Source organism: Lepisma saccharinum, chromosome 6, assembly GCF_977018435.1.
Source record: "Lepisma saccharinum chromosome 6, izLepSacc3.1, whole genome shotgun sequence".
NCBI classification, from domain to species: domain Eukaryota; kingdom Metazoa; phylum Arthropoda; class Insecta; order Zygentoma; family Lepismatidae; genus Lepisma; species Lepisma saccharinum.
In genome coordinates this window covers 38,285,388-38,304,651 of record NC_139234.1, presented here as the reverse complement: position 1 = coordinate 38,304,651, position 19,264 = coordinate 38,285,388, and the positions used below count along the sequence as shown (strand labels likewise).

The 19,264-nt window shown below is 33.8% G+C and overlaps 1 protein-coding gene across 1 annotated transcript in view; it reads left to right on the top strand.

The window, feature by feature from the left end:
• The window catches only part of ArgRS-m (arginyl-tRNA synthetase, mitochondrial), a 31,806-nt gene extending 16,732 nt beyond the window's left edge, over positions 1-15,074 (top strand). Inside the window, exons 5-7 of the mRNA XM_083124657.1 lie at positions 7,860-8,008; positions 9,426-9,500; positions 14,876-15,074. Coding sequence (XP_082980783.1) covers positions 7,860-8,008; positions 9,426-9,500; positions 14,876-15,026 — 375 coding nt within the window. The 3' untranslated portion in view covers positions 15,027-15,074. The remainder of the gene's footprint in view (positions 1-7,859; positions 8,009-9,425; positions 9,501-14,875) is intronic.
• The last annotated feature ends 4,190 nt before the right edge of the window (positions 15,075-19,264 follow it).

Below are 19,264 nucleotides of genomic sequence, written 5' to 3'. Positions count from 1 at the left end.
AACTGTTTTCATGTTTACCATTATAATCATCTGAGTATAACTGAATATTTTTTTTTTAATGAGTGTAACTGAATATTTGTTTTCCAACAATAGAACAAGAACATGTTCATCATGAACCAATACAGTGCAACTACACATAGTGAGTTTTTAGTACATAATAATGTTGAAAAACAAACAAAAAAAAAATCAAGTTCTACATACCAACAATTATCTAATGAAGTTCCATATGAACCATTTTTACATAAAACAATGTAGCTACATAACATTTTTATTTATTATCAACCAATGAAGCACCATTCAGAACTTCATTCTTAATCTGAGAGCATAATTTCTGTCTTAATCTTTATTTAGCCAAAAAATATTAATTATAATTTTCTATATGTAGAGTAAGTTACCTATGATCCAACTAAGTTTCCCATTGGGAATTCATCCATTTATCTAGTAACATCAGCTAACAAGACAAAAATCTAAGTCCCTGCATTGAGAAGCAAACATCCTCAGATTTATGGAGTGCCGAAAATAAGATTTCTTATATCACAAATCAATTCATGCAAGAAATGTATAAATTATGATGTGCGCACAAAAATTATAAATCATAAATAACTGTTGTTCCTGAACTCACAGAGTCACGGCACGAATTTCCTATTCTGCCCTTTGTGAACACATTTTGGAGCCATAATGCATTCTAGCATTTTAAAGGAACCTACTACTTGACTTAAGCTTGGATCAACACGTCTTTGCTTCTTGTCAAGTTTATTTCTATTGGAGCCTACAATTCAACTCTTGGAATCTTAGAGCTCTAGTGAATGTTTTTAAGCCACAGCTAAATCTTAATATTAAAATCTATTATGCACATGCTATCACATTATATTATACATTTTTTGCACCCAAAATACACATAACAAAGAATATTTGTTATATTGAATTTTTCCACCGTTAATCACAACTAAGGATCAAGATATATGAATGAGGACCAATGTCGGATTACGAAGATCAACTTAAGGCAAACTCTACAGATGAATACTTCATACCTGAACTAATGTTTCAGACTCAAGGAAAGAAGCACGAAAAATGAGAAAAGTTTTACATTGACATCTGACTAAAGAAAAATTGTGCATAAAGTACTGTGACTCACTGTACCACCCTTAAGCAACAGTCTAAGAGAAGAACTCAACCAACCAACCCTCATGGGTATGGTTGTGAAACAAAGCAGTATCTTTTGTCCTTCAAACCAACAAAATAAACAATATGTTATCAGTTAAGAAATCATTATCATGTTTTGCAATGATGAAGAAAATATTACATTATACATTTATGAAGTATGAACATATATATTGGATATATAATCTCAGATGTATAACACTGTCAAACATATATATGTGTATATTTAAAAGAATTTACAACCATGAATCAATTTTTGATTATCAGAATTGCTTTGAGTTTGCAATTGAGAAAATACTATCTGAAATTGTCAAATAATAATCAATCTGTGTCTACTCTTAATATAGATCACACTTATAGAGAATGACATCACACTGACAATACCTTGTGAAAGTTCATTACTATAATATCTTCAAGTGCAAAGATATCATATGATCATGTCAAAGTCCTTTAATATGCTGTCAAAATAAATCACAAATTAACGTTGTTATTCATTTAGAATAAAACAACTAAAATATACCTCATACCAACAAAATTTCATCCTAGTCTGTATAAATATTTTATCAATCCTAGCAAGTGCATTGATAAAATAACATATCTCTGAGGCTTAATTGACAAACCTTTTTAACGTAGTCATGTGTGATTTCAGAAGTCATCAAAAATACATCTAACATAGCTTTAATCCAAAACATGGTAAGAATGGTTATCTCAAAAGATACTTGATACTTACGATCATTATAAATATGAGACACGTGGCTCAGAGTAATCACTTATTTAATTAAGTACATTTATATTATAACATAAATGGAACATTACATTCCCTGAAAAAACTAGTGTAACTGGTCTTAATATGTATTTTTCCTTCATAAATTTATACCCCTAAGATGTGGAAATAGTCAACCTTCAATCATCATATATAGCAGCATCATCGTGTGGCTTAGCTTGATAAATGTATTTGAAATCATAAATACCTAACCTATCAGCACTACATGATTACTATTGGAAGAATCCAAACTTGATAAAGCACCAAAGATACATGTGCATCATAAAAAGAAATATATATATTCATATAATAAATATTTCTACATTAAGTGTCACAATAGGACTCAGTGAACACTTCACAATGCTTTCATGCAACTGTGGCATGGAATTATGAGTGACGAGCTTGGATCATCTAGTGGATGTCTCTGCTACATGTCAACTTCATAAAATATACGAGGAAACAATTCATCTTCAGGAATTATTGACTTAACAATTCCCTAATAGCCAATAAAATAATTCTCGTATATAAGCATTTTAAATGCACTTACATTCTTGGTACACTACCATTACTTAACTAACATCTTGGGTAACATCTTTCACCAGCTATTCAAGTTTGTTACATAGATGAACTATTAAAGTGTTTTAAAATTTGCTTTTGTTGTGCATGATAATGCCAAGTTTCCCACAAACATGCAGAGTTATATTTAAGTATAATAAACTTAAATATTGTGATCATGCAACTAAATTGTGCATAAAATAAATCACAAACTTATACTTCAAAATATTATATTGTATTTTTGTCCATCAAGATGAACAGTAGTACTGTGGCCAAATATACCTCCCTAGACCAACAGTCTAGAAGATACTCCCAACCAACCACCCTTATAAGTTGATGTGTCAAGCAGTTACTACATCTATGTAAGATATAGAAGCTAAAGAAACATCAACTTGAACTTGTCTAACTTGGGCAAGAAACTTCTGCACAAGATCACCAATTTTACATTACAAAATAAATAAAGAAGTATCATGTATATGCCTACTTAAATATTTTATTTGATTCCTAAATTAATTTGTGTTATTGGCTTTGGAGTCTCCAATTAGAAACTGAACTCCGAGTATAAGCAGAGTTTCTATAAGTTTTGCTATGGCCACCGTCACTAGTTTTGCTACGGCCACCGTAACTATCTGCTCGGTAATACTCTATTTTATCATAACCAGGACCATTGTTATTGCTCTCTCTGCATACTGTGTTTTGCACCCTTGTATCACATGATTGTTTATCATGCTGCTGTTGAACTCGATTACCAACATCAGAAGACGTTTGTTCGTTATTATTAGAAAAAGTCCTAGAATTTCTATAGAATTTATTAGAATATCTATCCTTATTTATACTATTATTTCTATTGTTTCTTTCATTTGAATTCAAATTCCTATTTTGATCCTTAGCACGTGAAACATACGCTACTCTAGCCTTATTTTTCGGATTGTAATTATTCTTGTTCGTGTCATTGAACCTTGCAGAATTATTTCTAAGAGATTGGAAATTTTCAATTACTTGCAACGTTTGCTGCAATGTACGTACATTATTGTGCTATCAAATGAGGTTCTTCAGCATGAGGCTGAGTAGACTTCAAAATTTTGTAGTTCTTATTTGCATATTGTAACAGGCTTACATTACTCTCTTTTGTAAAAGGAGAATTCAAAGTTTGAGTCAACTTTATGATTTCCAGCGGTCATTCTGATAATGTGCCAAAAAAGCCTCTTTAAATTCAGAATAAGTGGTAAACTGATTCTTTACTTCTAAGTACCAAGTTCTAGCACAATCAGTTAGAAGTTTTGGTATGTACTTCAAGAATTGACTTTCTTTGATGTCATAAATATCTAGGTTTTCCTCTACTTTTTCTAAGAATTCCGATGGTGCAAACTCTAAAGATATCCCATCAAAATGAGGGAAATGCCTCAAGTCCTGTGGTTTAATGAGAACTTTAATTTGACTCTTATTACAATTAGTCAATGGAACATCTACTGAATGACTAACATTAGTCATATGACCAGGATCATGTTGTGCATATGAAATTTTGTCATCAACATTATTATTAGCAACTGATTTGTTCTTCCTCAATTTTCGACGCTTAGATGCTAATCTTGTATTTCGGTATGGACCACTAAGCATACTTACTCTATCATGATCTGAATCTGTACTATTATGCATCTCAGATCCAGTATTCACTCCTATATTATGTCTAACAAGACTACTTTTTGGTGAACCATGACAAACTTCATCTTTATTCCCAACTGTATGTTGTCTCTGATTTACAGTGCGAGAACTCATTCGAGGTGTAAAGTCACTCTGTGCTTTAGCTGTATTTTTAACTGCTATTATATCGTGAGTTGATACTGGTGTTAATGCATTATTAACTACACTCATGATATTGGTTTCTATTTGTAGAAGTGCATTCTTAACACCTAATTCCAAAGAAGAGTTGATATTGCCTTTATTATTTACATCATGTAACTTATGCAATTCATCATCTCTATAATACTTATGCCTTGTATTAATATCCACCGACTTAACACTATCAACATCACTCCTAATTGCATCATTCTCTGGAACGCGAGTGATAATAATATGCCTTCCACTGCTAGACATAACTTCTTTATCAACCTCATCATGTTGTATGCCAATGGATTTGACATCAGCCTGTGGTTCAGTTGAATGAGCATACTTGGTTTCACTTCGTAACTTAATTAGATCATTACTTATTGTACCAAGTGATACACTACACTGAGCACAAACCTCAAGACATTGATCCAGTTGAGAAGTAAACTGTTTGGATAAATTACTAACTGTATCGTCTAATTTTTTATCCATATCCGCAGCAAGATAAACTAGCTCATCATTCATCCTTTGATCCAGTAATTGAACTTTCTTTTCTAACTTTTCTGTTCTATCTAAGCATTCCTTACGGAACTGTAAAATATCTACCTTAATTTCTCTAAGTTCCTTATTTTGAGCTTTACTGGCTTCAATGCTTTCTTTCATCTGACTCTGCAATGCACAAATACCTTCTTTCATTTCTCCTTGCACTGCACAGATACCTTCTTGCTGTGATTTGAGCATCATTACAATCAAGGTTATTCGAAGTATAGGTTGGGCCAATCCGTTGTTTACTCGTGATGACGAAACGACGGTAAGAGGTGAATTTATCCATGAAATGAATTCCAAATCTATGCGCTAGTGTTGCACTATGCAGATAGGAAACCATGCCAGAAACTGAACACACGAAATCGAGTACACAAATGAGCATTTCCACCCATTTACATTTTGTGGCTTCAGACAAATTGAAAATAAATATAAATAGGTACTTATTGTTATGCGGGACAGAATATTATTGATCGCAATGGGAATTTTTTTTAAATCCCGACATTCGGGATGGGAAATATTCGCAATTTCTCGACTAGTCGGGAAATCTCAAATTCTCATTTTCACCTTAAGTGATTTTCTTTGCATTTCTGGAATGAAAACTAACAATTTTCGATAAGTTCCAGACACTTGCAATGTAAAAAACGTCAAGAATCAATACCGTTTTAAAATGACCATTCGGTATTTCCCCTACTGCTCGGGATCCAGAAATTTAGGGAAGTCATTTGCTGAAGTCGGGATAGGGACGGAATTTTTCTTTCCGATCCCGGTCCAGACTTTTCGAGATACCGCACACCACTTGTTATTATTATTTATTTTAGTTCAGCACAAGATACATTTTCCAAGTACGTTGAACATAATATATACGTTATATATGTTTTTCAAAAGGATTCTTCGGTCACGTTAACGTGAATCATGCTAATGCTAGAATCTGCAGTGCGCATTTCTGCCCAGAAGATTATGTACGTAATCTGAAAAGTCAACTTTTAGGTTTACATCGGAGAAAGATCCTTAAGCAAGATACCTTCGACTCCTTATTATGAGCAGGAATGTAGGGAGTATAATCCTGGTAAATACTTCGCCTACCATTTCTTTGCCATTGGTGTACAATGAAGGTGAAGATGTTGAACCTAAACCAAAAAAAACAAACTCAAATAATGAATTCGACAATGTAAATTGATGAGATTTAGTAAATCATTTGGTGAAGTGAACTAATTCTGAGTGGACTAATCGCAAAGGACATAATCAGCTCAGATCCTATTACTTGTTCATGGTATGTGACGTAAAGTTTCCGCCCAACCGTTTGACGGCGTTAGTGGTTATCGCATCTCCTTTTCCACAGCCTGTAGTACACATCCTCATCTAGACATTGTTCTTGTTCTGTTGTTTAATATCTGCATACTGCAACACTGTCGTTTTGTCTTTTCACGTGACTTCACATTGAAGTGATGCATTCACTTGGCCGGTTACACGTCATCGCATGCAAAAACTTCAACCGTTACCATGGTTTTGGGCCAGGGCTGATTACAATGTCAGCCAATGTGATCTCCTTCTCCATAATGCTAGGTATTGAAATTAATATCAGAAACAAGAATATTCACAACTCAATAACTTATTCTTTCCTATCCAACAATTGTACCATTTGAGCCCTCATAATCTAAGTTTAACCATGTTAGTCAGTATAATTCAAACTCAGTATCAGCACAATAGGTAGCTATGGTGCTATATTGAAAAGGAAATTTAAATTTACATATACTGATGAATAGTGTTTATGTTCAAACAATAATAAATACCTTTATAATTATTAAATTGATAAAAAAAAACTAGAAACAACAAAAATTACAAGAGCATCAAATTATGCATTTGTTTACAAGAACATTTATAACATATCAATGCTATACATAAGAAGAAAATATCTCTTTGTTATCTCCTTTCAGGATAAAGCAAGTCTTTGTATCCACAATTCTGAGCTTCAGTTTTCAAGATTCATCATCTGACCAAACCACATCCAAACGTAGAACATATAAGTGTCACTCTATGCAACCTTCTTCCAAGCACTCATTTGAGGAACTGTAACATTTACAAGCCTGCCCGTTAAGGAAGATGAAAACAGATACCTATTCACTGCTTCAAATTCAACATGGCATCTTTTATACATATCAGTGTCATTCCACAACTTTCGAATCTTTATAAGATTATATCATGATCAAAGTTCATTCAAGTCATAAAAGGCTTCTATATAACTTAAACATCCAATTTATTATAACGTTGCCAAGTTTAATCTTTAAAAGCAACAATTATTATACCAATATATAACCATCCCATATTGATATATCTGTCTTTATCTTTGTTCCCCCTTCAGCTCCCACAAAGTCACAGACAACCAGTATTAGAGCAACTAGTTCAAGCCAGATTTTTTAGTATGTGCAATCTTCAATTGTTTTTGTTTTATATTTTTGTCCATAAGTGCTTAACAGCTTGAATGTTTGTGTTGTAAATGTACATATTTGCTCTGTTACAGCTATTTTACTATGTATATTACAATATACTTATATCATGATTACAATTACCATTTTTTGAATGTTGGTACAAAATACCAAGAATGACATCATAATATACATTGAACAATTTTAAAGAGTTGACCTTTGTATATAAACCTTGATGCCAATGCAAATGTACACAATTTCAATAAATTTAATTATAAATTTGAATATATCATATCTTTCTTGTCTGAAAGAACACATATGATTGAAGATGTTTGTTTTTCATATTGCCAGTCAAAAATAACTGTTATGACTAACTTATTATAAATATTGCACAAATGTGGAACTTTGAACTTAGCCTAACCTTTTTCAAATGTTGTTATGACAATGTATTATTTTTATTGTCATAGTATGCATGTAATATTTCTTTAATTTATGAGGATGAGTGAGGATTAGATGAAATTGAAGAATGGCCACATGATATATGGTATCATTGTAACTATTCATACATTTCTTTCTTTTTCATTCAGTCTCAGGGAGACACTGGCATCCGATTACAGTACACACATTGCAGGCTATGCAGTCTAGAAAAGAATTGTGGAGTTCCTCTTCCAGAAATTTGTGACCCGCAAGTTCTTCACGAACCAGAAGCAATATCTTTGGCATTGGAAATTGCAAGGTTAGCTGCTGTGAATACAATCTACGTGGTGAAGTCAAAAGTTCCTTAACACCTCCTATAAAAAGTAAAGGAGTTAGGCTGGGTACAATTGGTCATGATAGAAACAGGTTAGGCCCAGGGGAGAACCATAGTTGTGTGTGTCAAGCTGAGGTTTGCCATATGTTGTGTGCCTCAGTTTGACACACACAACTATGGTTCCCCTCTGGGCCTAACCTGTTTCTATCATGACCAATTGTATCCAGCCTAACTCTTTTACATTTCATAAGGGGGTGTTAAGGGACTTTCGACTTAACCTGTACAATTGTCAGTCAGTACCACATATTAATTTTAAATGCTAATTTAAAAATGTACTTTTTGTCCTCATTATGCTTTTTTATTTGAGGTTTCAACATAAATGCACATGTGTCTTTGTGAACATAAAAGCCTGATTTGTGGTGTAATAATGTATACTTAATTGCAAAACAATCAGAATGGGAAAAACAAAGAAATCCAGTAAACAAAGGAAGCTAAAAAGAGTAGTTGCAATACATAAATTTAAATGAATTGTTTTTCCTCCGTGCTATATATATATTATTTTAGCAGTCTGTCAAATTGCCAAGTCTGTTATAACTGAATTAGATCCCACGTTCTTGGGCCTCTCACATTACGCAGTGGTAGCGTCGTTACTTTGTAATAAAGGGGTTCCTAGGTTCGATACCCGGTGGAGGCACATAGTGGTTTGGATTCCACTTTAAACTGTAGGTCCAATCCCAATTAACCTTACTGTGCATAAAGTTGACATAAAACAGCAAATCAACAAGCAAGATCCCAAGTTCGGCCTCAAGTTAGAAAAAAATCTTGTATGTTGGTTTTCACCACATCCAATCATTCACCCTTCATTTCACCACCTTTAATGTTTGAAAGACGTCCACAGTATGACATGATAAATCAGGCATCAGATGCTTTTCGTCATGTATCATTTTGTTTTTTTGTTCTTTAAACTTTTCTTTTGTGATGTTCTCTCCAGCATACTGTTTATCACAGCCATCACATTTAATTAAATAAACACCCAGATAATTCAAATGGTCTGGTTTATTCCAATTATTTTATATTAGAAGGTGAAATGTGTTTCTAGTATGGGAGAGAACTTATATTCATGTTGAAGACTGAAATCTTGGAAGATCTTTCATCTTTTACTTAGATGCAGTTGAAGCTTGCCAGTATTTTTGAAATTATGTGCAACAAATATTGTTTCTATGCATTTCTTGCGAGATTAGCATTAATTGAATCTTTCCTGGAAACATATGTTCTTACAAATAGTCAGTGAGGTTGAACAGAATCTCCAGTTTAACCCACTCAGAACATCTGTGAAATTATATTAATACATTTATCTTTACCTCCTTTGAAATGTTAATTGTTTCTTCATGTTGCTTTACAGATTTGATGAAATTCTTAAGAAGAGCTATGATGAGCTAGAAGCCTGTATTCTTGTCAATTATTTATTTCAGCTATGGTAAGATATTTCTTATGTTCAGTGTTTTTTTGTTAGCAATGCTCTAATCAGAAGTATTAACAAACGAGGCACCATAGATGCAACTTGGCATGCTTTCATTCCTGTAGTATTGAAATAATAATAATAATAATAATAACGTACACGAAAAATATTTTACTCGTGACGTTTCATTTATGAGAAATTTGTGAAATGTTACATGTTATAAAGAAACAATCAACGTGTCGTTTAGGAAATAAATATTGAAAAATAATGTATTCTGCAGTACAACGTATAAGACAGTTTCTTGCAGGGCTTGCACTACTGTGCGTAATTACGCCCAAATTTCAGTCTGTGACGCACAAAAAGTACTTGCTGGATGTCATGTGATGTCCAGTTTTTATTATTGTTTCAGTACTGTTTATTACAAGCATTTCTATCTTCGTACATGTGTTTTACCTGTTGCTGTTTCTTGTAAAGCACAGACAGCTTCTGCTGGAAAAGTAAGCAGCATATTGGTCAGTTTGGCAGAGTTAGTTATAGGTACCCTCTTGCAGTGAGGTTACTCAGGGTTGATTACTCTGCCTAAAATAAGAATGTGTATGAAAGTGATCTGGGCTTGAAGATGTTAATTGGTGAGTTTGTTACTTATGTTTTGAAGATGATCATTGGCCAGTTTGAGTACAAGGAATATGTTATAGAAATTTTACACAGGAGTGAGTGGGACAGTGTTGGATTCTTAGAAGAGTTACTTTAAGTCTCATTCAGTTAATGTTGGCTGTAGGAGCACATACATTTCAAGGTATATAGAGCGTATACACACTTTTATTTCATGAGAAGCAAAAAATTGTCAAAACAAAGTTCAGATTTGAAATTCGTGATTCGGAAACTAAGACAAAATAATGAAAAACTTCAGGGAAACTAAGGCACACACAACTCTTAAATCACAAACTGTTGAGAAATTGATGAAAATTCAATGGAACGGAATATCAAGGATTACAATTTCCCCAGAGCTATATATTATAAAGAAGGTCAGGCTTAATCAGCTATATCAGCCAAATGCATTGCAAAATTCAGACATCCTTGATAGGTTGACTAAACCAACTTATAGATGTAATACGATCATTGAAAATATATTTTTCTTTGTTATTGTGAAAAACACTAACCAATGTAAATATTAATAAACTGCACTAGAATCTCTTTTGTGATAGTGTACAGAAGTAAATACAGGAAAAAGTGGTTTGAAATCTCAAAAGGAAAGTAAGTCATGGTGAGTGCATTATGCATTTGCGAATGTTTTTCTTTAATTATGATGCACAGTAGTTCTGACTCCAAAAAAAATGATGTGATGCACAAATATTACAATATGGGAGTCATAGGACTCCAAATTTTATTACTTTTTTTTTCTTTTTTGTTTCTTTGCAATGATGTCATGTATTATTAAGTTCAAGGGGGATTCTTTATATACTAATGTCCAAAATTAAAGCAACAAACGGAAATTTTTTCCCGTGTGTTCATTTGACCACATAATACGATCAGGTGATAGTAATATTTATGATGTCATAGACAATTGATTTACGATAGAAAATAAACTAACCTTAAAGTGCCAGGGTTCAGGGGTGCCCATCCCCCCCCCCAAGGCCAATGGCACATCCCCCCCAAAATCATGTCATACGTTCCCCCCAAATCATATCATTCGCGCCCTTAAACCATATCGTAATCTGCACAAAATAGTTAATCACGACAGCGTATCTACTGAAAGTAACTTTTTTCTTAGCTTTACTGCACATTATAATTGATCTGCCCCTCCTCCCTAAACAGGGGTGCCATCACTCAAGATCACCCCTAAAATCGTTCATCATAATGGAGAATATCGCGTGGATCCCACTTTAAACTGTAGGTTTAGTCCCGATTAGCCTTAGAGTGTATAAAGTGGACTTAAAAAACCAAATCAATCAATCGAGAATATTGCTTGTCTTGTATTGCGAGCAAGAAAATTTTTACATCCATTTCTTTGCAGGCTCTGAAGAATATTAATTTAATGGGGTGTCAATACGCCGAAAACGTGTGGATGACTTATCGCTAAATACAGTTTCCAAAAGGTAATGTTCGAACTCTCTCTCCACTACAGAAGTCCCTTGACAATCTAAGATTTAACACTTTATCAAGAGCTTTCTATATCCCCCTTTAAATTTAATACTCAATGCTACCACCAAAATTTCCATGCCAATTTTAGACTTACTGTTAATATCGAAGAGTAGATATTGCCTCTTCCAAAAAATTAATTCTCAGTCTCCACACCAGAATTTCCGCAACAGTCTAAGACAATAGTAAGACACAAGAATTGGACATCCCCTTCAATTTAATGCTCAATCCCCCTGTAACTAAAGTACCCACCATAATCTAAGACCTAGAGTTGGATACTGCCCCCCCCCCCAAAAGTTTAATTCAGAATCCCCCTTAGAACCCACGTGTCACTTAAGGCCTAATATATAGGAGTTCGATAATGCCCTAAACACTTTCATTTCTTCATCTAATTAATTAAATATGGTGCATTTAAGGTGTAAAATTTTTACATATATTTTGGAAAAGATCTAAATGTTGAATTTTATATTATTTAAATGGAAAAAATCCCCCCAAAAAATTTCGATGGCGCAACCTGCACCATAAAACCCCCCTGTGGGCACCCCTGCCAGGATTTAGCAACAAAAAAATCACGATAGCAACAGGTTAAACTTGGCAAATTTATCAAAAAAAAAATCACACGAGGAAAGGATTTCTGTTTGTTGCTTTAATTTTGGACACTAGTGTATATTTGAAATAAGTACATTTTTGTCTGAGTATTCCATACTAGAGCCTCGAGTATACCATACTCGGCCTATTCCTCTTGTATTTCCTGGGCAAACAGTAATATTTTGTTGCTAATATATAATTAATTGATACTGAAACGAATATTAGAAACTTAAGGCACCCATAGTTCAATTAGCTAACAGAAATGTTACAAAATTTGTAACCAGGGATTGAACCTGGGACCTTCTCATTCATTGTCACCCCTCTGCTGATTGAGTAAAAAATAAAAAAAAGGCAACCTCTGCTTCATAATTTTCACAAAATATATTTGTTGGACTAGTGTCAACTGCATCCAGATAAGGCAACTAATTTTTTGAATTAGCAGTGAAAAGTAGCAATACGCTGAGATGGGAATACAGAAAAAATTTGGAAGTTGAGGACCCAGATTTGATCTGCGGTCAAGCCAACATTCTTGTTAGTTGAATCATTACTTGCTCTCTTTTGACTTTGAACCAGAGATTGCCATTTTATTTTATTATTTTGGACTAATTCACACTTGCAAGAGTGGGAATGTATCATGGTAATTAGGGAAGGGCTATCAAGAAAATGGCTGTTTTAAAACTTTTAATTGCAGTTCAATAGCAGTTGCAAGTGTAAAGGTAGTTCGAATCCATATACCTCATGCTATATTCTTGAAGTATTTATACCGATGCTTCCTTTGTCACGTTTGTACACTTAGTAAGTTGTGACAGGATGCAATTGCCTAGTGGTGATTGGGTGGATGATTCACAATATAGAGGCAAAGGGAGTACACACCAGTAACTGCATTTGCACGCAAATGAGGCTCTAGCTCCTTGATCCATGGCCAGGATAATCCTCTGTGGAGTCTTGCTGTTCTGTGTTTGTCCTCATGTGTTCTGAGTTCCCCTTTACAGCTTCAGCTTTAAAAGGTAAGACCTCAGAAACAGTATAGTTATAGTTCTTGTAAGATAATGAATGAATGAATTAGTTTTAAAAATTGAGTGAGGAAGTTTTTAACAGACATATTTTATTTTCCTGTAAGAGGCCTGTCCTCACTTTTGTTTTAGTTAAGGGTAGGGTTACCAGATCACCATAAGGAAAATGTAGGCCTTTAAGTCAAAATGTAGGACACAAACTTTTGCAATAAATAATAAATATTTATATAGAACACAGCTGTCGAACATGTAAGAAAGTAATTTAAAAATGACACTTAAAATAACATAAATTCTTAAATGCTAAATTTCCGAACTTGTAAAAATACTAAACAATGTACCTCTTACTACATGTTTTAACTGGTACTTCCAGAGGAGCAAATTTTTCTCAAAATTTCAGGTTTAGTCAAAATATATTTATGTTAGATTAGACAGTCAAACTCTCTGAAATTATAGGGACCAGTATCAAACATTTTTCAGATTTCATGAAAAAATTATTTCTCTCGTGAGTCCGTTGTGCTGATGTTAATTAAAGTAGTCTCTCAACATTTGCATTATGACCTGTAATGACAAACAAATATTCACAAATTACTGTAACTTAAAATGGTTCCAGAAGTTTCATCTTGGGTAGTTTTTAGTTCAATAACAGGGTGTCTACCAAAATAACATCCACAATTCTTGACTTTTTCAGGACTTTCCTTGACCTTTTTTTCACTTTTCGTATCATTTATTTATCCAATCCCTACTTAGGTAAAGTTGGAAATTAGTAGTTAAGAAAATAAATATCTATTTAATGAAAACCCCTACAAAAGGCCAGTTAAGATCAAAACTAAAGCTGTATTTAACCAGAGAATTAGACTTGCTTTATGTATTAATGCATCCTGGACTGCATTTGGCAGACTAACGAGGCTCTGGCATCTGGACTCGCAGCCAGTATAATCTTATGTGGGGCTTGTGTTGGGGGGTCCTCCCTATATGTTTGTCCCTTCATCCATTTTATCATACCACTATTCATCCTCATCTTCACGATTAACCAAAGGGGCAGAAAAGTGAAGTAAAATAAACTCAATCAACCAATGAGTCATTATGATAGCAAAAATTATTGACCACAAGTATATTTTTTTTTACTTTTTCTTGACTTTCATGACTGGTAAACACCCTGAATAACTTTGTTCTCTATACCCCTGCTTTACAATCAAAATATTGAATAAGAATGGGAATCATGTTCCATCAGTGTAAACCCCAAGGGAAGAAATTCCACTCCAGCAATGAACAGTGACATCATCAGAATGTGGTCCCAAAACTTTTTTCTTTTCTTTTTGGGCAGTGACTGAATCAAAACAAATTTCTCTATTGGGTTTGGGGGTACAGTCCATAGACTTGTAATTTGCATGATTTGTTCAACTCAAACACGAATTTTCCTAATTAATATTACGTGACACTCAAAATGTAAGACATCTATGATATTTTTCAAATTCCTCGCGGACGCCAGACATAAGGCTAAAATGTAGGACATTTCCAGGGAAAACAGGACGTCTGGTAACCCTAGTTAAGAGCCTTATCCCTGTATTGTGTGATGGGCAAAAATAGCCTATGTGCTGATATGCCCATAATGTAAAAATCAATCAGGCATTAATTTAAACATTTTTCTTTCAGCAATGCAATTAATAAAGCCTTCAAATTACTGCCAGTGAAGAACCAAGATCCTCACATTGGATCTCAGAGGTTACTATTGTTCCATGTTGCAAGGACAGTATTAAACCATGGAATGAACATCTTGGGTTTGAAAGTTCTGAAAGAAATGTAAATTGTTCAAATACTTCTTTGTTATTTGTAGTTGCACAATACTAATGAAGTACACTAGTTTGTTTATAAACATGCTTCTTAATTATACACATTACCTGCCAATTCATTACGTGACACTCAAAATGTAAGACATCTATGATATTTTTCAAATTCCTCGCGGACGCCAGACATAAGGCTAAAATGTAGGACATTTCCAGGGAAAACAGGACGTCTGGTAACCCTAGTTAAGAGCCTTATCCCTGTATTGTGTGATGGGCAAAAATAGCCTATGTGCTGATATGCCCATAATGTAAAAATCAATCAGGCATTAATTTAAACATTTTTCTTTCAGCAATGCAATTAATAAAGCCTTCAAATTACTGCCAGTGAAGAACCAAGATCCTCACATTGGATCTCAGAGGTTACTATTGTTCCATGTTGCAAGGACAGTATTAAACCATGGAATGAACATCTTGGGTTTGAAAGTTCTGAAAGAAATGTAAATTGTTCAAATACTTCTTTGTTATTTGTAGTTGCACAATACTAATGAAGTACACTAGTTTGTTTATAAACATGCTTCTTAATTATACACATTACCTGCCAATTCATGTACAAGTTTTAAACTGGATCAGTTATGATAAGAAATTAGTATTGCCAACATTTCAGCTCTACACATGGACATTTCATTGAACCAAATGTCCTGAATGAATTGGATGAAGGCTACGTGCATATGGCTGACCTGGGTTGGTCAGATAGGTCAAACAGGTGTGGAAAATATTGTTTTTCGCACTTGCCAGGAGTGGATAAAGTAAACATACTTTCCTCCACATATTTTCAAGTGTTGAATGGACATGGTTCATTTGGTTAGCATGGCTGGTGAAGCAGCTCCTCGCCCTACTCTTTCATTGTCTGAAAACTAAGAGGTCTCCCTGTTCAGTGGACCCCACAGTTTTCGTTGGTTGTGTGCTGTTGAAATTTTGAATAACCCCAGACTGTTTTGTATTTTGAAACTTTGTGTTTCTTTAAGAAGAATATGTGATCTTGATCAGTTGAAGTGTTCTGATTTAATATCTGCCATCTGTTTGCCTATTATCAACATCAGGAAACTGATTTGTAAAAATAATTAGGTACCTAAAATTCAGGAGCCGCTCAAGATAAAATTTTCACCTGAGCAAGATGGATATTTGGCACCTCCCTTTCCCTTTAAACTTTCTACTCAGGTCCCTGATTTTCCACCTTCCTCCAATAAAAAAAAATGGCCACATTATATGTTTACAGCTTTCATGATAAAAGGTAATAGCTAGAGGCACATAATTTTGGTAAATAAAAAAGCAAAATTTCGGTACAAAAATGTAGTAAATTTTGGGTTCAAAAGTAGTAAATAAAATTAAATTTCGGTGTTTTAGCGGTGAAAAATTGGATGAAAAGTGGTATAAAAAGAGACATTTTGGTTTTAAAATTGTGAATATAATCCTAAATTTGATTTAAAAACTACACTTATTACACAAAATTAACATTTCACTTCTAAAAGCACATTTATGTAGTTATCAGAGTATTAAGTTTATTTCTGTGTAAAGGAGTCCATTATTGCTTCTACAATATTAACAGCAGAATTAATCAATTTTCTGTGAATTGCATCACTCGCAGGATAATTCAGACCTCAGAAGGTGTTGTGTCGGTAAATAAACCCTAACTTACATTTTTAAGAGTTTACTTCGCATTTTGCAGTTCATTTTGCATTATTTCGTGACAAAACGTGGTAGCAAAATGCATCTCGCACCTTGACACTACAATGTGTTTTTTGACATTTTGTTTTTTCGTCAAAAACTAAATATATGCATGCCACTAGTAATAGCTTTATTTTTAAAAATACTTTAAGTGTTACTGTTGAAACAAAAGGTGGGGCATACATTAGTAACAATAATAACAATATCAATGCATGGATAGCATGAGACACTATAATGGTATACAAGTGACACCTCTCAGAGCAGGAGAAAATATTAAGATTTGCAGTCCAAACAAAAATCAGAACTTACTTTTCAAATATTGATTCAGACATCTATATCTTTATTTCAATTATGAAATTAATATTTAAAAAATCAAAATATACATAAGTATACAAGGGCAAAACTATATAAGACAATAAATCAATTCAAACAGGCCCCATCAGTCAAAATAAGCATACAAGGTCACTGGCAAGTAAAAATACACAAATATATCACCCCGAGACAGCAGTCTCAGCAAGGGTTGAGGGATCGAGCCCCAACATCAGGAAATCAAATAAATTCATCCGAACAGAGATCCTCAACATGTGTCAGGACGAAAACGAGTTTTGTATAGAAGCGAGAGGGCTGTAGAGTGTACTGCACCCCACACTACTGTCGGATTAAAAATTATAGATACTCGAGATTGGACTCCAATTAAAAATTAACCAGTAGACCTACATAAAAAAGAGTTACATCAAAATTTTGCTTATTCAATTGTGTGTTAATGTATGCAAAACAAAATTTTTTCGAGCAGGCCTTATATTTTTTATCGTCGTGAGAAAAAAAAAGAGCCTTTTTTAGTTTTGCAAACGATCACTCTCTTTGAAATTCTGTAAATAAAAAACGGTTTGTTTGATCATTGTGAAATTTTAGTACAGTGGAGGTAGAAAGGTTTTAAACACAATTCTTAATTTTCAAGTTTCCAAAATTTGCCAAAAAACAACCGTTTCTTAGAATTAGGTAGCCCTATAAATACAATATTGATCTTGTTTTGAAGATATGCTTTGCTTTGCATCTGTTTTTAAAATACACTATCATTGTCGATTCACAATGCAAAACAGATTTTATACACATTTTTATTCAGCGGAGTAAACCTGTACACAGAACGTGGCAACATGGCACACAGCAATGTCCATTGAACCGTGAAAACTACGGGTTCATGCTGAGAGTTTGTGCTTGTGGTGTTGCCACGTTCCATGTACAGCTTTACTCCGCTGAATAAAAATCTATAAAATCGGTTTCGCAATGCGAATTGACAATTATAGTGCATTTTAAAAACAGATGCAAAAAAGCTTCAAAACAAGACCAATATTGTATTTCTAGGATTACCCAACACTAAGAAAGTGTTGTTTCGCAAAATTGCTAAAAACTTTTTTTTGAGAAATTTTGAAAACTTGAATATTGAGAATTGTGTTAAACCTTTCTGCCTCCACTGTACTAAAATTTCATAACGATCGGACAAACCGGTTTTTATTTATAGAATTTCAAAAGAGAGCGATAGTTTGCAAAACTCAAAAAAAACAGTCCTTTTTTGTTCTCACGATGATAAAAAATATAAGGCTCACTTGAAGAAAATTTTGGTTAGAATAGATTAACGCAGAATTGAATAAGCTAAATTTTGATGTAACTCGTTTTTATGTAGGTCTACTGGTTAATTTTTAATTGCAGACTAAACTGTAGTATCTATAATTTTTAATCCGATAGTAGTTCTCCACAGAAACTTCGCTCCAATGAGCACTAAGGATTCTCGGGACAAGCCACAATAAATAAAGTCAGCACAGAAATTATGACAATAAAAATATCAAGCTACTAATTTCTCAGTGAGTGCCAGGGTGCAACGAGTTGTTTATGGAACAAAAGGACCATAAGGTGTATTGCACCCTACACTAGTCCTCCACATGAACCACACCCCAACGAGCACCAAGGAGAATCTAAGCAAAGCAAATGAGACACACATATACAATTCTAATAGCAAGTGAAAAATGGTACGATGCCAGGGGTCCAGGTTCGAATCCCAACTTGGACACGGGTGTTCTTTGTGGATATCTTCACTAATTTTATCATATTATCACTCATCCTCATCTTTGTGATTAGCCAAATGTGGCAGAAAAGCAAAGTAAAATTAATCAATAACCTTTATGACAGTGTAATGGCTAAAACTGGCACTTTGTAGTCAAAAGGTCCTGAGTTTTATTTCTGGTGAAATCATAATATACAGTGTTTTGAATCTCACTTTAAACTATAGTTCCAGTCAAGATTAGTGTCTGAGCATATTGTGAACTTCAAAAAACTTTGATAAACATTTGACAAACCACGCCAGGAAGAAATACACAATACATCGAGCTTGAGTGGTTCCCAAGCTATATATTCCTCATCAGGCTCCAGTTTTAATCTTCCAAGTCACTGCAATGAAACAACTGTATTAATTGACTCCAGACTAAAGGCCAAGAAGAAGTCCCCACAGACAGTCTACATGTTTCCTGTACTGCCAAGT